At 42.0% G+C, this 22,189-nt stretch overlaps 1 protein-coding gene across 1 annotated transcript in view; it reads right to left on the bottom strand.

The window, feature by feature from the left end:
* Positions 1-22,189, bottom strand: part of LOC103179026 (CUB and sushi domain-containing protein 1) — a 1,038,598-nt gene that overhangs the window by 403,385 nt on the left and 613,024 nt on the right. Inside the window, exons 6-7 of the mRNA XM_042332909.1 lie at positions 13,603-13,715; positions 3,213-3,290 (exon numbers count right to left, since the gene is read on the bottom strand). Of these exons, the coding sequence (XP_042188843.1) occupies positions 3,213-3,290; positions 13,603-13,715 (191 nt within the window). The remainder of the gene's footprint in view (positions 1-3,212; positions 3,291-13,602; positions 13,716-22,189) is intronic.

Raw genomic sequence — 22,189 nt, 5'->3', positions numbered from 1 at the left:
TTAACAATAAGAACAAAATGGGCTGTGTCCTTGCTTTCAGCATGATCGAGCCAAGGCTGTAACCTTACAGCAATTCCAACCGATAATGGATACAAATGTCTCTCTGATGGACTCAATCCCAGCTTGTGCAACTCATCTGATACTGAATGAACAAAACCACCTTCACACTCCTCTCAATGTCTTTGTCATGTGCAGCAAACAGGAAGTGATGCCATTGGCGATCTATTGGCCTAGACAGAAGATGCCCATTTTTGTGCAGAAGGTGGCTGATGCATGGGAAAGTGACAAGGTTGGCTACACACACTTTCAGTGGATGGGGTCCACAGCGAAACCACAGTACAATTAAATCCATATGATAAAGAAGCAAGTTGCAATAGGGCTGCACTAAACATGACATTCCTGCAGTAGATGACTGTGGATGTTTACGGATTTTAAATTTCTACCACTTCTTATGGAGCATTTTTCGAAACCCATTATTGGTGCTAGTAATTACTCAAGTAATTACACCTAGTAATTACACTAGGGCTACACAACAGACAACCTATTTGGTCACACTCTTGTCTCTGGATCAGAAGGTTGTGGGTTCAATATGTCTCAACTTTTTGTTCACAGTCTAGGCTCACACAAGTGTTGTACTGGGGAACAATGCATTATTGGAGGCAACGTGCTTTGGAATAAATGTTAAACTGAGGTCTTGACTGCCTGCCTAGTTGGATGTGAAAGATCCCATCACACTACATGAAAAGAGAACTTCTCTCAGTGTCCTTGCTAGTAATCCCATAGGTAAAATTGATCAATCACTTGATTGCTGTTTGAGGGACCTTGCTGTTTGCAAATTGGTCGTCATATTTGCTTACCAATACAGTATATCAAATGCAAAGATTATTTACAGTTATATTATTTATTATAGGTACTACATCAAATGTAGTGGTTATAATTATACTATACTCTTTGGCTTTTGATCAACAACAACAACAGCAACTTGAATTTATACAGCGCCCTCCACTCCGGACGGCATCTCAGAGAGCTTCACAGTAACGGATCCCGGGGCCAAGCCAGGGGGAGGGAGAGGAAGGTGACCAAAAGCGTGATCGAAAAGAAAGGTTTTCAGCAGAGATAGGAGATAGAAAATAGGAAGAAATGGAGCGAGGCGAAAGGAGTGAGGAAGGGAGTTCTAAAGCCTCAGAGCATAGTGGCTGAAGGCATGGCCGCCGAGGGTGGAGCGGAGGACTTAGGGGACAAGGAGGAGGCCAGACCCAGTGGAACGAAGGGAATGGGCACTGTTTCGAGGAGAGAGGAGGTCAGACTGGTAGGAGGGTGCAGAGGAGTGGAGGGATTTGAAGACAAGGGTGAGGATCTTGAAGTCAATCCTCTCTGGGACAGGCAGCCAGTGCAGTCTGGCAAGGACTGGGGTGATCGGGGAGTGGAGTTTGGTGCGGGTGAGAACGTGGGCGACAGGGTTTTGATCGTCTCTAGATTTCTGACGGTTCCATTTTCATTGTCGTGTGAACAGAACGCAGCTAATCCTGAGAATTGTGTTGCCATCATAATATTACTTTTGACTAAACTGAACATCTGACTCAATGTTCACATTACCATCTGTTACAGCAAACCATGTTAATATTTTTTTGCCATTCAGCGCTAGGACCAGGAATTACCAACATGTCTCTGATTTCCCTTATGTTCACTGAAACCTGATGCTCTTTCAGCTGTCAAATGCTTGCTCACTTTGCTGTTGTGCTTAATGCACTAAAACAGCAATAACTTCCTTTTGTATACAGCCTTTCACATAGGATAACATTTCCTAGTGCTTTTAAAGATGGGATCAGATGCCAAGCAAGTGATATGTGGGGATGGGATGGAGAGAAGATCATAGGCTCTATCAATGAGTTTTTAATTTTAAGACAAGATTTAAAGACAGAGAGGGGATGAGATGCAGGGGTAGAGGAAGGGAGTTGAAGAAGTTAAGGGTGTAGAATCTGAAAGCTTGGACAGTTAGGGTGGCGTGGAGAGCGGGGACAAATTCTCACACCCCGCTCCACCATCACTGTAGTCTAATACCTGGCATATCAGTCTGGCTCAGCTGGTAGCACCCTCGCTTCTGAGTCAGCAGATTATGGGTTCAAATCCCACATCAGGACTTGGAACCCATATAGTTCCAAGTACCAATTCAAATGTTTTAAATTCGATCATCTTCCCTCCCTCACTCCTCTTGCCCTCCACCTCTCTCTGATCCCAACTCACAGATTGGGTGAAAACCGCTCATTCTTCAGCATCTTGGGATGTCCTCCCGATATGAAAGGTGCTATATGAATGTAATTTGTAGTTGTAAACCCACAACCTTCTGACCCAGAGGCAACTGGGTCATGCTGACATTGATTTGCCTTGATTTATTCCAAAGAGACATAAAAATCTATGAAAGAGAGCAATTTAAATGTAGCATTTTCACAATCAAAAGATTTCTGTTTATTCGACATAAAATAAATATTTTTTGACCTTTTGGAAACTGTCAAGTGAATGCAGTTTCAATAATTCATGAATGGTAAATATAAGGATGAAAGAATTAAAGTTGTTATAGCGCCTTGGGTCTAAGGTTTCTGAAACTTTCCACTGAGATGGTAGACTAATCTATACAAAATTAGTTGCTATCAACATCTCCATTATTGCAGCATGCAACTGCCAGAATGGTAGAAGGTGGACTTCATGGACCTTGGTCTTTTTCCGTCTAGCAGTTCCTATGTTCCTACCTTATGATGTTGAAACATCTCAAACCAATGACGAGATACCATAGTGACTGTTTTTTTAACAAATGCAGAAGCCATAGTCATATAAAAACCCATGAGGTGGATTTTTGACCAGGTATTCACTTTTACTGTGAACGAAATTGATCATTTCTGATCTAGTATATTCACTTTCAACACACAATTTCCACACACGTATAATATATATATATATATAGGAGGATGAACATAATTTATAACCTGGTATATTCACTTTCAACATACAATTTACATATATTGCGATTTTCATTGGGGGGGGTGCTTAACATGACCATATAATTTCTGACCTCCGTATATTCACTTTTACTGTAATTCATTTTTATCTGATCATTTTCTGATCTGGTATATCCAGATTTCACATCAGAATTAACATGTCGGAGCAATCCTTTGGCACAGTGTTGAATGGCAATTGCAAAAGAAAAAATAACTTACACACAGAGTTCTTGTGGCTGCTGTCCTTGCTGGGAAGCATTTTTACTCCTCTCGACTTCAGCTCAATGGCCTTTTTCACTTTAACAGAGAGAAGAAAGGAAAACCAAAATTATACAAAGTCGTGAGAGCACTCACAATGACTGTACAGACAATTACTGTATGATAACAAGTGTGATAACAATACAGTATGTAATCCACTTGAACAGAGTCTCTGGATCAGTGCTAATTATGGCAAGCAAACAATTCAATATGATTTATTGATTTATTTTGCTTGTGAACAAAATGTCAATGCTTCCTACTTGCTTATTGAAATTCTAGCTTGATGAATGTATAACTGTTGAGAATATCAATTTGCGCTGCCCAATACTTTATCCAATGTCATTTTCATAAACTAAGGAAGTTATGAGAAACATTTGGACATGAAGCTGCTTTCTTCCTCTCTCCCTGGAGAAACCCAGGAATGCAAAGCTGAAACGAACTTCACAACTATAAATTCATCGAATCTTGCAGCACAGGGGGATGCCAACTAGTCCCACTCCCCACTCTTATCCCATAGCCCTGCAATTTTTTCCTTTTAAAGTACCTATCCAATTCCCTTCTGAAACCTACTATAAAAACTGCTTCCATTACCCGCATGCATTTTGCTCAAATACAAATAGTCAATTAGCTTCACAGTATATTCTGTGAAGCGCTGTGAGATATCTCAGAGATATGATAAGGCACTATATCAAATCCAAAGATTATTATTATTATTATTATTATATCCTTTCAGGCAATGCATTCCAGTCTATTACAACTCTCTGTGTAAAAAAAAGTCTCCTCTTCTCCCCTTTGGTACTTTTGTCAATTATCTTAAATCTGTGTCCCTCGGTTACCGACCCAACTGCCAGAGTAAACAGTTTCTCCCTATTTACTCTATCAAAACCTCTCCAAATTTTGAACACCTCTATTAAATCTCCCCTCAACCTTCTCTGCTCTAAGTAGAACGATCCCAGCCTCTCCAGTTTTTCCACATAATTGAAGTCCCTCATCCTTGGTATCAATCCAATTCCAACCTTATTATAGTTCCAGTAGTTAGTAGTTTTATTATAAATTAACTTTGTTTAAACGTTAACTATATTTCACTTTGTTGGTTAATTGATCTGGAGGAGTTATTGATTCTAGCAATCCGAGGAGCCTGCTGTAATCCACTTTTAGAAGAAGCAAGGCATGTCTCTTTGGAGCTGAACTGGCTCAATGATAATGTGTTTGGAAACAGAATGTTGGAGCTGAGTCAACCCTCTTTGGTGGTCTCAGTAATCCAGTTGCTGTGCCAGGCAGGTCCATAGTAGTCCAGGGCACTGCTGATGATTGTCCTGCCAGTCAGGCTCTTTGGTAGGGGTTAGAAAATGCAGACCGGTGATCTAGGAGGAAGGAATTCTGCCCACTTGACTCCTGTTAACCCTGCAACCAAAGCATTGACAGGCAGGGTGATCTGAGCTGGAGAAGCAACAGAAAGCTTGCTATACGGTGTTCCCAATGGGATGCATTTTTAGCTGACTGAACTCAAGTAGTATCCCAAGGTTCACTCTGAGGTCCCCAAGTCTTGATTCTTGCCAATATGCACCTAATTGTTCAGTCACTCACTCGACGGTTAATTGTGGGACATTGCTGTGCACAACTGGCTGCCATGTTTCACCCATAAAATAGTATTACGCGTTATTATGTATCAAATGGAAGGATTATTAGTAGTAGCAATATTACTCTCCGGAATTAGGTAATCAGAGTGTGTTCCTCTGCAGAGACAGTGCATAGTCCAACACAGACGTAGGTAACATTTCCTTGTGTAGGTGCCATACAGATGTGGAATTCTCAGTTTGGTTTGGATGCCCATAAGCATGGTGATGGGTTTTTGCATGTGCCAGACACCCAACTGACTCTTTCTTCCTCTTCAAGTACTTCCCCGGCACCCCCTCAAATACAATCAGACCCTAAACTACACATTATTTTCCTTCTTTCTTTCTACAGAATGATTCCACATGCACTTATAACCCTTTGGTCTCCTATTCTCCCTCTCCCATCTCTCAACCTGTTTGGGCTCCCACTCCATCTGTTTCGCCGACAAAATATACAGTCATTTCACTTTACAATATATTCTTTGAGATGTCTCAAAGACGCTTTCAGGAGCCCTCCCAATGTGAAAGGAGCTATATAAATCTCAATCACATAGACCAAATGTTACCCTGACTGACATCCACTAACTCAGAACAGTCATTCCCCACGAGGATATTAATAATGCCTGACACTCAAAGCTTAAACAAGGTATATAAAAAATCCCCACTTGGATATGTTGTAACTTAGCTTTTTAGGCTCCCGAGTGTATGGATCTCTCTCGAATCAACTCAAAAACTCATCCAGATCTGAAAATCCATTTCACTTCAAGTTGTTACAGTGTAATAACATATTTTAAGATAAAAAAAGTCCTGCAGTAGCCCATACTCCTCTCCTTCATCCTTCCCACACCGCTCCTTACAACAACATATGTTCTGGGAGTGGGTAAATCATGAAGAAAAATAAGGTAAAGCACTTTCCCCCTTATGGTTTTCACAACATTAACTTTTATGTCCTCCTGTATTGTAAAAGTAGCTTTTATAGTTGAAGGGCATGTCTGCAGAGAAAAATAAAGGTAGCATTTTATGTTAGAAAATTCTTTTAGAAAAATGCAATCGAGCCATGTGGGGTGAGTGATTTTTCCTAGAGCTGGTCTACCAGTCATAATAATAATAATAATCCTTGCATTTGATATAGCGCTTTTCACGTCGGGAGAATGTCCCGAAGCGCTTCACAGAACACACTGTAAAGTGAATTGACTATATTTGTGGGCGAACGCGGCAGCCAATTGCGCACAGCAATGTCCCACAAACAGTCGTAGATTGAAAATGACCAATTTATTATTGTTTTTGGTTTTGGAGGGATTATTATTAGGTGTGTGGAGTAAGGAAACTTGCCCAAGGTTTCGCCCTCCCTGGGATTGAACTCAGGTCTCTCACTTGCAAAGCGAGTGCTCTAACCACTGAGCTACAGGACTCCATTCATTGCCACATTGTAGCTTTTATGCACCCATTAGAAAGTGGTTATTTCAGTCTTGAACACATTTTATGTCCGTCGTTTAAAGTACCTGCCTTAACTTTGTTTACTAAAGTTGATGAGGTTAAAAAAGGAACGATCAAAGCTTTCATATTTCTAAAGATCTTAGCCTTAAAACCATTGTCTTGAAATTTAAGATTGTGCAGAATTTGGGAAAATTCCTGCTTGCAGTCTATGGGATAAAACTTCCATTGAGCGTGATGAGCAGCACCTTTGGTGATGTACTTCCTTATCTCACCTCGGCTCCCACACCCAGCAATGTCAAGCATTTTGAGACATCCTCCTGATGTGAACAACGCTATATAAATGTAATTTGTATTGTACAGGGTGTTCAAAAAGTCGTGATATCTTCCCTATTATCTAAAAAATATCATCATTTCTTTAAGACTTTAAGACATTATAATACAATAATAATCCTTGCATTTGATATAACTTCTTATCACGTTTTTGAGATGTATCAAAGTGTTTCACAGATTATACTGCAAAGTAAATTTATATTACATTAATGAATTACATTGTAATGGTATCTTGATTTTTTGGTCACCCTGTTTAACGAGAAATACCATTAAATGGCCTAAGGTGGTTGCATGCAACATTTAATATAATATCTATTCATTTAGGTGAGTGTCAGTTTTCTCCCAATTTTTNCTTCCTAAACAGTGGTAGGAATCAGCTGGCATTTTGCCCGGCACTCAATTTTGGACTTACTGCAGTTTAGGATTTCCGACTTACCAATTGGGGTTTACAGATGTTAATGTGAGTTTGAAGTGCTGACATGGGGCTTGATCCCACGACCTTCTGACTCAGAGGTGAGAGACCTTCCAACTGAACCAGGCTGACACCTTCAATTCAACAGCCTGTTCACGCTCACCATCTAAGCTCAGAATGGGGGACAACTGGAAGAGGGACTGTGTGTGTGGGGGTTGGATAGTAGATGTGGATACAAACCCAAACAAGTTTAAACCCAAGCAAGATTACTAAGGATTATTATTATATATATATTAAAGCTACAACAACTTGCATTGAAATAGCTCCCCTCATGCAGGGTAGTGTCTCAGAACGCTTGAAAGAATAAGGAGAGCTGTGGAAAGGAGAGAAAATTGGCAAAGTAGAAAAAAGGCTTACAGCTGGAGGCTTCATGCACCACTTTGACCTCATATGTATCTCTCCACAGGCCATACACTTGGCACAGCTGTGACTGAACTATAGTTGGATGTCTCAATTCAGTTTGGTTCAGTGTGTGACATGGGCTCCTGCTGTGACTGAGAAAACCCATCTATCCTGAATTTTTTAAAATGGTATATTTATGCCCTGAGGCTCCTGATTCGCATGGAAATGCCAGGAATCTCACCAGAGCCCTCTAATGTTTCTGAAATTCAATTGATGAAAATCCTTATTCTGAAACAAGATGATAAAGGCAACAATCTGAGTTTCCTTCATCTGATCAGTGGGAAGATTGGCTCAATTAGTGAACAGCAGATCTAATACTTTTGTCAATAGGGGAGATGCTCATTGAGGTGTGAATGAACTACGACAAAATAGACACGCAAACAATTTCAAAACTGTCGGTCCAAAAATTTAACGTGAATAGTAAGCAGAATTACCCACAATAATACTATTAGCAGACCTGATACTCATGAGTACCTACACGAGTAAGAGAGAGGTGAAACTCACCATCTCCCTGATATCTAATGGAAACAGTCAATTGCAGAGGTGGAACAGAACTTTGAACTGAAGCTATGCAGTTACTGAAGAACAGTATTTTAGGATAATAAGGATGATTCTTGGATTTGATATAAAGCCTTGTCATGCCATCCAGACCTTTGAAGTAATGTGATTGTATCCACTTCGCTGCCTCTAACGGTTTCTCCTCCAACCCCCGCACTGTCTCATCTGGCATCCCCCAGGGCTCTGTCCTTGGCCCTCTCTTCTTTAATATATCGACATGCTCCTCCTTGGTGACATCATCCGCAGACATGGGGTCAACTTCCATATGTACGCGGATGACACCCAACTCTATCATTCTGCCTCCATCCTCAACTCCAGGACCATTGCTGCCCTGACAGACTGCCTGTCGGACATCAAGTCCCGGATAAGGGCAAATTTCCTGCAGTTGAATATGAATAAGACGGAGGCCCTCCTGATTGGCTCGCGCCAGCGCCTCAGCACCTCAGGCTCTGGCAGCATCAACCTCCATGGGTTACACATCACAACTCACCAAGCCAGTCAGGAACAAGTTAGTCTTGTTTGACACTCAACTTTTCTCCCACACATTCAAGCCATGACCCGCTCTGCCTTCCCTCACCTCCATAACATCGCCCGACTCCGCCACTACCTCACCCCTCAGGCCACTGAAACTCTTGTTCATGCCTTCATCATGTCCAGGCTTGACTGTGCAAACGCCCTGCTTGTCGGCCTTCTCAACTCCTCCCTCCACAGGCTGTAGATAATCCAGAACTCTGCAGCCCGTATCCTCTCCCGCCCCAAACTCCGTGACCCCATCTCCCCCATTCTCGCCCGACTCCATTGGCTCCCTGTCCTTCAGAGGATCCAGTTCAGATCCTGGTCCTCACATACAAAGCCCTCCATGGCCTCGCCCCACCCTACCTCTGCGACCTCCTAACCCCCTACCAACCCGCCCGTTCCCTCCGCTCAGCCGGATCTGACCTGCTCCACGTCCCTCAACCCACCCACCCCACCATTGGCGGGAGAGCCTTCAGCCACTCTGCCCCCAATCTCTGGAATTCCATCCCCCAGTAACTCTGCCTCGCCCCCTCCTTAGCCTCCTTCAAGTCCCACTTCAAGACCCTCCTCTTCGACCATGCCATCAGCCACCCCCCTTCCCCTCCCCTCCCCTCCATCCCACCCCCCCAACCCCAGCTCGAGTCTGAAATGCTGTACTCTGCCCAGCACCTCGGGGCATCCTCCCAACGTGAAAGGCGCTATACAAATGTAATTTTGTTGTTGTTGTTGTGTGTGTATTTTGTGGGCGAATGTGCCAGCCAGTTTGTGCACAGCAATATCCTACAATCAGCCTTGGAGTGAGTGGTCTATTTTATTTGGGGGTTGTTGGTCAGGACACTGGGATTGATTTATCTGAATCAATCTTCTGATCAAATGAAGAACTTGCATTTTTATACAGCCTTCTCATGTCAAAGGGTCTCAAAATGTTCCCCTATATTACTGAGGTGTGTCTGTATTTGTAGGTTAAACTGAAAGGTTTAATCACCCAAAAAATGTACAGTCAATTCACTTTACAGTATATTTTACGAAGTGTTTTGAGACGTCTCGAAGTCATGATGAGGTGCTATATGAAACGAAAGAATTAACATTATTATTATTAATAAAATATAAATTGTATTGTAGATTTTGCACAAGCAAATACGAGATGAAATGGGAGACTTGGAACTCATAAAGTCTAGGATGATGCTCCAATGCATTTTCGGAGGTGCCATTCGTTGGATGAGACATTAAACCGAGATCCTGTCTGCCTGTCAGGTAGACATTAAATACATGGCACTATTCAAAAAGAGAAAGGAGCTTCCCCTGGTGTCTATCCTAAAAATTGCCCCTCCCCACAAATCCGTCACTCACTCGATGGCTGTTTGATGGTACCTTAACATGCACAAATTAACTGCCATGTCCATCTAGAAATTATACAGTCACATCACTTTACAGTCATCACTGCACTTTCCATAATTGTGCAGTGCTTTGAGATATCGTTTTGATGTGAAAGGTGCTGTATCAAATGGGAGTATTATTATTGCGGAACAGCTGTTGCCAGGGTTATAATATTTTATGGTCTGAACATTCACCAAGTCAGTGCCCTTCCATAACATTTTAAAGAGATTAGACTCTGTAACAAAATGGCTAACTAAGCCATTAGAAATGGTAACTGATGCATCACTGCAACTGAATGCAATTTGTCTGGTATATTTTGTTGAGCTTGCAGTCCTCGCTTGGCCTGAACCCAATATAACCAAGTCAAAAAGTCTCAAACGGGGAGAGTGTGCCATTAATTTTCAGAGGAAGCTATCCTCAGAAAATTACATTTTGTATATAATGTAATTAGGTAATTTCTTTCTCATCAAGGTTAAAAATCGCCATGCAATGAGATACTTTTACACAGGAATGTAGAAGTACGAAATGTGCTATCCAACGTCAGAAATATTATTGGTAATTCTGATCACATCCTCGGAGTTTCCATTTCTTGACCCTCAGCTCTCCGTTAAGCCTTTCATCCAGTCCTTGACCAATTCTGCTTTTCTCCACCCCCGCAAATTCACACAAATCTGTCCATACTTTGCTGCCAACAGAGCCAAATCCTTCATTCACACCTGTCATCACCTCCAGGCCTGATTTCTCCTATTCTCTGCTTGCTGGCTATCCCAGCTCCATCATCTAAAACCTCCAACTTGTCCAAACTCCACAGCCTGTATCTTTTCCTCGTACCAGGCTCTATGAACCTTTCAGTCCCATGTTTGCCCAGCTCTGCTTGCAACTTATTCCCCTGCGGGTCAATTTCAGGATACTCCTAACTTTCAAATGCTTCTACAAGTCCCTCCCCCTTATGTCTGTGATCTCCTCCAATCGTACTCCATTGTCATCTCCCTCTGCCTTGCTAACTTGAGGCTGCTGTTGTCCTACGCCCCAGTATCAGAGGCCCAACCTGCAGTTACCTTACCTCCGCTCTTTGCAACTCTATCCCTGAATCCCTCTAGCTTGCATCTTCTCTCTCTGCTTAGAAAACCCTTCTAAAAACTTATATCTGACTGTGTCCTTGGGTAAATCGTTTGTTCCCCTCTCCACCTCCCACCCTCTCAAACTCCAAACCCTTCCCTGATATGATGTCCCAGTTGATAACTGTCCTGACCACAATGGCTTTTGAGCCCAACTATTTTCTTCAAATCCAGGGGAGTGGGGAAAAGTTCACATGAGGGTACATATCACCACGTGAATGGAGTCCTGTAGCTCAGTGGTTAGAGCACTCGCTTTGCAAGTGAGAGACCTGAGTTCAATTCCAGGCAGGGCGAAACCTTGGGCAAGTTTCCTTACTCCACACGCCTAATAATAATCCCTCCAAATAACCAAAAACAATAATTAAATTGGTCATTTTCAATCTACGACTGTTTGTGGGACACTGCTGTGCGCAATTGGCTGCCGCGTTCACCCACAAATATACAGTCAATTCACTTTACAGTGTGTTCTGTGAAGCGCTTTGGGACGTCCTCCTGACGTGAAAAGCGCTATATCAAATGCAAGGATTATTATAATATTGTCAGGAGCAATATATCCAACAATGTTACAATTAACATTGTACAGAACAGGGGTTTCGACAATGCCAGAAGGACCACAGAAGTTTCCTTCATCCTTGCTTATGAGAGGACATCTCAAAGGGCTTCCCAGGATTCAAGGTGAAGGGTAGTGACTGTGTATTTTTGTGACAGACTAACACTCTACACCTTTTACCTGTTTTGGGTTCAAGATCAGCAACAGTATATACAAATCAGTGAAAGCTACATGACAATCGAGAATGTAAAAATATCTTTCTACCAAATCAGGTGACAGAAGGTTACATGTGGAGATGTTCAAAACACAACTGGAGGTTATAATAATGATAATCCTTATATTTGATATGGCACCTTATCAAGTTGTTGAGAAGTCTCAAAGCGCTTCAATATACTGTAAAATGAATTGACTGTATATTTTGTGGGAGAAACACGATGGCCAATTGGGCACAGAGGTATTGCACCACTTTCCTATAAGATGAATTAATGCTACAATCAGCTCTTTTCACTCATTATGTTTTGTTTGTATCAGAAATTATAAAAAAGGGTTAAAGAAACAATTTACCTGATTCAAAAGATTAGATTTTTCCTCTAATTTGGTAATTTGATTTTCAAGCAATATTAAAGGCTATTGGATTGACATTTTATTTAAGTACTATTACATTGCCACTATTTCACGTTCAATGTATTTGAGTTGCTAATAACTGCTAAGGAGACAAAAAGGCTCAGTCAGCACATAGAGAAATGGAATTTGATAATAATCCCTGAGTGTGATATCCCTTCACATCAGGAGGTCCCTTCATGGATTTACTGTAAAATGTAGTGACTGTGTACTTATAGGTGAACATGGCAGCCCAATTGCATTCAGAAATGTCCCACAAACAGTCATTAAATGAATGACCAATTTTATCTGAGGGAATGTTGACCAGGACATGGGGAGAAACTCCCTTCTCTTTTTGAATAGTGCCATTAACGCTCACTCGATCAGACAGTCAAGACCTTGTTTAATGACTCATCCAAAGGATGGCACCTCCAACAATGAAACACATTCCCAGCCCTGCATTGTAGAGTCAGCCTAGACTAAAGTCCCAACATGGGACTAAACTAGAGAAAATATACTGTAATTACGTTCCAGAAGGAAGATTCTGTCAGAAAAGAGGTGACCTTGTGGGAGAAGCCATTAGAGAAGCTATTTTGGAGTCCTGTAGCTCAGTGGTTAGAGCACTCGCTTTGCAAGCGAGACACCTGGGTTCAATTCCAGGCAAGGCGAAACCTTGGGCAAGTTTCCTTACTCCACACACCTAATAATAATCCCTCCAAAACAAAAAAACAATAATAAATTGGTTATTTTCAATCCACCACTGTTTGTGGGACACTGCTGTGCATAAATGGCTGCCACATTTCTCTCACAAATATACAGCCAATTCACTTTACAGCATATTCTGCGAAGTACTTTGGGACGTCTAGAAGACATGAAAAGCGCTATATCAAATGAAAGGATTATTATCATTATTATTATTATTGGAACAGGCAGGAAAGGAACTCTGCCACAGGAAAGAGGAAAAAAAACAATTGGAGGAAAGGCAATGGAGGAGAATTAGAGCAATCAACAGTGCAAAAAGACTGCAAAGGTGACAAGAGAGCCCCAGTTATAGTCACATAGGATGTCATCAGTGGTGATGACACAATCTAGTATCTCAACAAGAATGGACATGTCAGAAATAGTGGTGTGGAATACTTGGAGATCCAGCTTCATGGCCATTACCCTGGAAGTGTTATTGGGAACGTGTGTATGGATGTGTTAAAGATTTATCTTCAGCATATCAGAATAAGGCTAATGTATTAAATATTAAATTAACTCTACAGTTAACAAAGGACAGAAGAACAAGTTCAATGAATTAAGTTCTAATTTCTTCCTTGACTCCAGTCAAAGATAGTTTGCTATCTGTACTTGTCTGACTTGGATACTGTCTCACCTTGATACTGTGCGTTAAATCCTTTGCGCCGGTGATTGCTGTCTGATGTGAAATGCAGGCGCAGCCAGTTCTTATTGCTAATGACTGGGGAAGGCAGATTCAAACCAGTCAACCTGAAAGAAAAGGGGAAAAAAATTTGTATGGTTAGCACAGACACTGCACACAGCATCAAAGCACACATTACTGACAAGGAGGACTGTTATGCAAGGCAAGATAATCCATTACAAATCAGTAAGCACATCATCAAAGTCTCTGCAGTGGAATATCAACCCATAATGTCCAGGCATCTTGCAGCCAACCATATTTCATCTTTTCGTGGCTCATGGAATAAAATTAACCTGCTGACGTCTGCAGGGTAAGCTTTCAGTCTAGCCAGAGTCACAGTCAAAATACTATTGTTTGCCTAATCTCATAGCTATATTTACTCATGCGATAAATACAGTGTAAAGGATTCACAATCTAAATTTAGAAGTGCATGTGATAGATAAATTTGCAGCGGAAGAAAACTTAGCAAATTGACTTTTGATGCACCTGTAAATCCTTTCCACGTACTTAGTATCCAGTAATTGTGGGGTGTAAATAAATATTATGCCTCCAGAACTGACAGGTTAAAGGATGGCAAGCAGTTAGCCTATTTGTTCTGAACACATTCGTTTGGATGAAAAATAAACACTGACAAGAAATGCTGGGATCTGATCTATCAATGCATTATAAATCTATTTTTTTAAAAAATGCTTCCGCAGTATTAACCAATATCTCTTGGTTAATGGAAAGGCAGATCCTGCCCAGCAAGCTCCATCCATAACAAGAATTAACCTGGTGAAGTTTGCAGGGGAAGCTTTCAGTCTAGTCAGTTGTTTGCACAATCTTCCAGCTACATTTGCTCCTGTGATAAATAAAATGGAAGGATTCACTTATTTATCAGTCTGCTTCATTCGGAAAATATGGCAACTTCACCAGTTGGTTTATCCTGGCACACTGGCGTCAGAAGGTAGCTCAGTAATTGATTGTGTCCACAAACGTGTTAGCAACAACAACAATTTAGAATTCCTGTGGTGCCTTTCATGTTGTGACAACATCTCAAAGCGTTTTACACTCCTGACCGGGAGCAATGATATTTCTCCAAACATGAGGACACCAGAGTGTAGGAGCCTCAGGTTTGATGCATAAAAACATGAGGGTAGAACCTAGCATTAGAGAGCTGATCCCTGGCCCACACCTAGCACTAAAAACAACATCCCTGCAGCTCCAGCTGTTTAGGATGCTGGGTTGCAGCAGCTACAAGATCTCTGCCTACACCACTGATCCAATAAAGTGATATGTCTGATGGTAAATCCAATAATTTGGCTGGCTGGAGCTCAGGTGATGATTTATGGTGTATATTACAGAGTCGGATTACTGTGAATGAAAATTATAACTACAGTTGAAAATTATGCTTCGAAATAATACTGCAGAGCATCAGCCCAACAATAAAATATACCTGGACTCAGAAGCCAGTCCAGCTTTATTATGGGAGCAACGGAATTGCACACATCAGCCCATACCTAAATAGCCAGCCTTTGCAACCCTTTGATCTCCATGTTTCACAATGGAGTAAACTCCACCATTTCTCTACTGGAACTGCTATACAGAGAGGGTGTGTGGTGTATGTGTGTGTTTGTGTTGTGTGTGTGTGTTTGTGTGTGAATGTGTGTGGGGTGTGTGTGGATGTGTGTATTGCTACGTGGACTTTTGATGTTCTGACCTGAGGAAAGCATGCTGCCAGCCTTGGAGCAACATTGATACGCAAGTTACTGTGTAGTGTAGCCTGAGGTATGGACCTGCCCACCCAGAGAACTGCAGATGTGGAAGTGTGCCAGAGGGAGTGTGAAGTTTGAAACATAACATACATTATTCCATCTCTCATACCTCTCAAGCTTTCTACATCAAGCTTCTAACTAGGTCTCTCTTGAGTTTACCAATGCTGCAACAGGCACAGTACATGAAAACAGTTCCTACTTTTTTTACGTTCTCTTGGTATCCCGTAAACCTTTAATCCTCCCTCCACAAGCTGCAGGTCATTCAGAACTCTGCAGCTCGTGTACTGTCCCGCACCAGGCTTCGGGACCACATCACTCCCACCCTCGCTCGCCTCCACTGGCTCCCCATCTCCCAGAGGATTGATTTCAAGATCCTCATCCTCACCTACAAGGCCATTCACGGCCTTGCTCCCTCCTACCTCTCCAACCTACTATCCTCCCACGTACCTGCCCGTACCCTCCGTTCCTCCGGCTCCGGTCTGCTCCACGTCCCCCGCCCCAATCGCCCTACCATCGGTGGTCGGGCCTTCAGCCTCTCAGCCCCGAGGCTCTGGAACTCTATCCCCCAGTGCCTTCGCCGCCTCCTCCCTCTCCTCCTTCAAGGCCGGTCTCAAAACCTTTCTCTTTGACCGAGCCTTCAGCTCCCCTCTCGACTCTCTTCCCCCTTCTCGTTCCCTCCCATCCCTCCCCTCACCCTGACCATTTCCTCCCTCCTCGCTCCCTCCCCTCCCCTCACCCTGACCATTTCCCCCCTGCTTGGGTCATGACCCAACTGTGCAGCGCCTTGGGACGTCCTCCTGACGTGAAAGGCGCTTTATAAATGGAATCTTGTTGTTGTTGTTGTTGTTGTTGTAATCATGCAAGTTCCACGGCTCCTTCCTTGACAGTGAGTTCTCATGAATTTCAGTTCTTTGAGGCACAGTAGAATTAAACTCTCATGTACTGGATCCCAGACAAACCAACTACCAACACTGGTTTAATTGCCATTAAAAAATAAAGAATGAAACTCTTGCAATGTATTAACTGTCACCAGTTATCATTGATTATAGAGTGTTTATAGTCCACCTGAGCCTCCACCTAAATTAATCCTTTTCTTTAGCCTTCCCAAAAGCCCTTTCTTCCTGTCTCCCTCATGCATCGCAGGATTGAACCACAAGAGAGGTCTGCTCCACTACCAGTAGACAGGAGATGTCTGGTCATGTTAAGAGGTATTAAGGACTATGGCACGTAGATAAAAAAATCTGCCAAAATCTAAAACTGGTGAAGAGGGTTAATAGGCTGAATGGCCTCTTCCTGTTTTCTGTCTTGCTGGGGTCCCAATAATATAATAATAACAATCCTTGCATTTGATATAGCACGTTGTTGAGACATTTCAAAGCACTTCACGGGATATACTGTAAAGTGCGATGACTATGTGTTTTTTGGGCAAACAATGAACATGTGACCTCCAGTTCTTACCACACAGTCGAGTCAACTCGATAATATCTGCCCAATCTACCCCTCTCAGTTTAGAGGCCTAAAGTTCGTGCTACACTCAACTCTTTTCTCACTAGCTGTGCTACAAGTAAGCATTTATCTGGAAGGATTGTTCATGATCATTTAAGATGACACCCAACTCTATCTCTCTGCCTTCACCCTTGATTCCAGGAACGCTGTTGTTCTGACTGATTGTGAGACATAAAGTCCTGGATGAGCTCTAACTTTCTCCAGTTGAATGTTGAATGACAACTGCTGAAACCTTAATTCATGCATTTATGTCATCCAGGCTTGACTATGCCAACTTTCTGTTTGCTGGACTACCCAGCTTTTCCCTACACAAGTTGCAGACTATCCAAACCTTTGCAATCCATGTCCTTTCCTGTAACAGACTCTGCGAGCGAATCAAACCATCCTACCCCAGCTCCACTGGCTCCCCATTGCCCAGGGGATTGAGTTCAAGAATCTTTTCTCACTTTTAAATCCCTCCACAATCTAGCCTCTCCCTTCACTCAGCAGGCACCGGCCTGCTTCCTGTCTCCCAACCTACCCGCCCCACCATCAGCGAGCTGTCAGACTTTCAACCTCTCTGCCCCACTCTCTGGAAATCCATCCCAGAGTCCCTCTGCCTTGTTCCCTCCCTCATCTCATTTTGACTGCGATTTCCCTTCCCTATACGGCTTTAGCTCTCACCTCCACCTCAGGTGCCAAGCTATTACTGTTAAGCATCTTCAGTCATCCTCCCGACAAGAAAGGCCCTAAATAAATGTAAATCTATATTGTATTGTGTAGGAAAAAGTGTGTTGATATAGAGCAATGGTCTGGAAGAACAGAATGGGTTTCACTGGCTCTCATTCCTGCTTTATTTAGGACTGGAACTGATATAGTGACAATGCTGTAAACATGCCCCAAACAGTTGTTCATCATACTAACTTTCCACCGGTATGACAAGAAATATAAGGCACCTTTGTGCAGTGCTGATTTAGGAAATGCCACATTATTTATGGTGCAACTTGGCACATTTAATAACTTCAGCTTCATTCAAAAAAGCTTAGAAGCAGTCCGTTAATTAGTATATTTTGCTATGTCAACCACCTCAGCCTCGTCACATCATTCATCTAATTATCCTGTACGTAAATTTAATGACCGAGTGAAATAAAACAGCCTATAACATATTCCAGCAAGTGTGAGGTTTACCCAATTAATCAGACTTGAAATATTGAGAGTCACATCACGCACAGCCTCATATTGTGTTCAAGATCATTTTATGAACTTAGGAATATGCTGAGTTGCTATTTTGCATGAGAGATATGGCTATAACCTTATACATCAAGTCCTGGATGAGCTCTAACTTTCTGCAGTTGAATGTTGAATGACAACTGCTCAGACCTTAATTCCTTAATTCATGCATTTATGTCCTGTAGCTCAGTGGTTAGAGCACTCGCTTTGCAAGCGAGACACCTGGGTTCAATTCCAGGCAGGGCAAAACCTTGGGCAAGTTTCCTTACTCCACACATCTAATAACAATCCCTCCAAAAACAAAACACAATAAATGGGTCATTTTCAATCCATGACTGTTTGTGGGACACTGCTGTGCGCAATTCGCTGTGGCGTTTCGCCCACACGTATACTGTCAATTCACTTTACAGTCTATTCTGTGAAGCGTTTTGAGACATCGAGAAGACGTGAAAAGCGCATATCAAATGCAAGGATTATTATTATATTATTACATTCTTTGTAACCTGATTCCAGGCTGGCACTGGCAGCAAATACCACTTGGAATACTTGCTCGTTTTATTTTGACCACTCTTTCGATCATCTTTCCATCCCCACGCTCTTCGACTCCTATCCCCAATTTGACTGCCCAACCAGCAGTATCAAGTGCTTTGGGATGTCCTCCTAACATGAAAGATGTTATATAAATAATATATTTTGTATTGTATTGTCACACTCTGGGAGTCTAAAATGTGGGAGTTACAAACTGGTAGCTGCTTCTGAAAGTTTGTAATTCTTAAAAGATCTTAGGGCTGGCAGGTTACTGCTAGGAGGATAGATTGAATTGGTTAGGTCTTTTTTCACCAGCAAAGAGATGTTTAAAAAGGGACCTAATAGTGGTGTTCATAATTATAAAAGGGTTCGATAATGTTAGTATAAATGGGCTCTTCACACTTGTTGGGGAGTCTGTCACCAGGGGACATAAGCTTTGGGATGTCTTCTCAACGTGAAAGGTGCATTACTTACTTTTTTGTTTTTAACAAAAATTACAACAATTAATTACAACAACAAAAGTAATTTTGTTGTTGTAATTAAGAATTAGATTTTCTATTTCACTCTATTGTCTCTGTGTAATTGAGGAAGTAACTTTAATGGCCCTTCACTGCTGAATTATGCACATTAGCTCAAGAAATTAATACAAATTCAAAAGTATATCTGTCATCCTTTGATAGGGCAGGTGGGTTTGAATGGAATGTGTACCAGTACACTGAAGAGATTAATAATAATAATAATCCTTGCATTTGATATAGCGCTTTTCACGTCGGGAGGACGTCCCAAAGAGCTTCACAGAACACACACTGTAAAGTGAATTGACTGTATATTTGTGGGCGAACGCGGCAGCCAATTGCGCACAGCAATGTCCCACAAACAGTCGTAGATTGAAAATCACCAATTTATTATTGTTTTGGTTTTGGAGGGATTATTATTAGGCTCTGTGTGGAGTAAGGAAACTTACCCAAGGTTTCGCCCTCTGCCTGGAATTGAACTCAGGTCTCTCGCTTGCAAAGCGAGTGCTCTAACCACTGAGCTACAGGACTCCACTACATATACATATATCTATTATATCCTTGGGTTTAAAATAGCACCTAAAATGTTAAATGTCTCAAATCATTCCACTGGTAATTGTTGTTACATCGAGTGAATGTATTTGTAGCCAAACATAACAGCCAATTTGCACACATCCCATGAAGTGAAGCACCTACTAATCTGAAGGATTGTTAATCGGACATCAGGAGAAACTCCCTCTGCTTTTCGAACCTTTACAAAGGATTTTTTTTACATCCAATTGAAAGGTTCTTGGCTGAACATTTCATTCAAGAATGTAAAGTTCCCAACTGAAGTCTCACCTTAGACAATGAGCTGTAAGTTCCCTTGATCGTGCCTTCAGCTCCCCTCTCGACTCTCTACCCACTCCTCGCTCCCTCCCTTCCCTCCCCCTGACTATTTTCCCCTGCTCGGATCCCGACCCAACTGTCCAGCACCTTGGGACGTCCTCCCGACGTGAAAGGCGCTCTGTAAATGAAATCTTGTTGTTGTTGTAAGTTCCAACATAGGGCCTGAAGCCGCAAATTTCAGACTCAGAATCAAGAGTTTTATTTTTTGACAAAAATCAATAAATTAAAAAGCTAATTTCACCAGTATATATATATATTTTTTAAAAAAAACGAATTTGCCAAAGTTTTTTCGCGCTGTGCCCAAAACCTGCCTGTCTGTAATGTCAGCGAATAGTGCGGTGGGTGTGCAGGGAAGGCAGTTCCGGGGAAGAGTGTGGCAAGGCAAGGTTCGGGATGAATGCGTTTTAATTATAAACTTTGCATTCAATGTAGCACCTTATTGCGTCATTGAGACGTCTCAAAGCTCTTCACAGAGTATATTGTAAAGTGGAGTGACTGTATATCCTGTGGGCGAAACGTAACGACAATTGCGCACAGCACTGTCCTGCAAGCAATATTGTAAAGTGGATTGACTGTGTATTTTATGGGGGTGAAACACGGATGTCAAAGTGAGGTGAAGGAGGTCAGAGTGAGAATATTATGCGGATGTCGGAGTGAGGTGAAGGAACAGAAGTCATCTTCGGAGCAGCGGGACACCGGCAGGGAGCAAGGTCGAAGCAAGACGAACCCAGAATAGTCCCACAGAGAGAAAAAACCTGGAGCAGAATCCTGCCTCTGTTCGGGATAGGCTCAAAGTCCCCGAACCCATTACAATTGTAGGAACTCCCACAACCTGAGCCACATTAACACTTCATAAGCCTCGTGTGTGGGGATTGAAAGCACACTGATCTGTACACGCAGCATTAAGCAGCTCACTTCAAATAATACAACTGCTACTCCGCAGACATCTGCTTTCAAGAATATGATGACAGACGATAATTTATATGAATACTGTTTAATTCGCCATTGTTGCAAAGCTCTGTGCTTCACTGAACACTGCGGATTGCAGAGCTGTTTGAAAATTCTGGGCCGTCTTTTCAGAGTTGCATGTGAGCAATGAGCATCAGTGAACCCGTCACCATTAAACAAAAGTAACTTTTAATTAAAAGCGTCTAAATTTAAAAAGTAATTTGAATATTAATTCAAGCTTATAAGCATTAGCACAAACACTGTGTATATAAAATGAAAAGGCAGTTGTCCCACAGATTATTGAACTTCAATTATTTATCAGCTAATCCACGGCTCAGATATACATTGCGAAGGCAACAAACATTCACACTTGATTGGGTTCCAAAGGATTCGCTCGCAAGTAATCTTCAAAAAGTAATTTAATAAAGAGCAACTTCAGAGAAACTAAACGTGGCATGAAATGTGCTCCATTTCAGCCCTGGGCTATTTGGGCCTGACTGGGCTTTGATGGTGATCTACAATCTTCCAGGGACTTTGGAACTAGGAATTACAACAGAATTACCGGGAAGGATAGTTAAGACAGGAAACCGGACTCATTTAAGAAACAGCTTGGTGCTGCAGTTCAAAGATGGTTGTCATCTTTGAACTGTAATTTGGACAATCTGCATTTTTAGACAACCCAGCTATTGGAAGAGAGAAGAGGGTTTCTCTTGGTATCCTGGCTAACAATCCCCCAAATAAAATTGGTCACTCCATGTTGGTTTGTGCGCAATTGGCTGCCACATTTCACCCACAAAATACACAGTGAATCCACTTTATAGTATACACTGAAGCACTTTGAGACATCTCAATGATGTGGTAATGATTCTATCAAATGCAAGGATTATTATCATTGGTATATCGGAAGGGTAAAAACAAATGGGCTTTCTTCAGCTATTTCTGCTGTGATCATGTGAATTCAAGAATTCAATTCTCTGTGGCACAGTAAATACTGACCACACACTGTGTCAACTTTGCTTGGTTCACAATGGTTGGGTCAGAATTCAGGTGGATGGGTGAGTGGGTGACCGAAGGCAGTCAGATCAAGCCTTGAAGGAGGCAAGAGAGGGGGACGAGGTGAAGGGAGTTAATTCAACCCAACTAATCTATGCTACAACAACAAAAAAATTACATTTATAGAGCGCCTTTCATGTT

The sequence above is a fragment of the Callorhinchus milii genome, unplaced genomic scaffold (genome assembly GCF_018977255.1).
Source record: "Callorhinchus milii isolate IMCB2004 unplaced genomic scaffold, IMCB_Cmil_1.0 Scaffold3, whole genome shotgun sequence".
NCBI lineage: Eukaryota > Metazoa > Chordata > Chondrichthyes > Chimaeriformes > Callorhinchidae > Callorhinchus > Callorhinchus milii.
The sequence above is the reverse complement of the archived record's forward strand: the minus strand, read 5'-3'. Positions and strand labels throughout refer to the sequence as shown.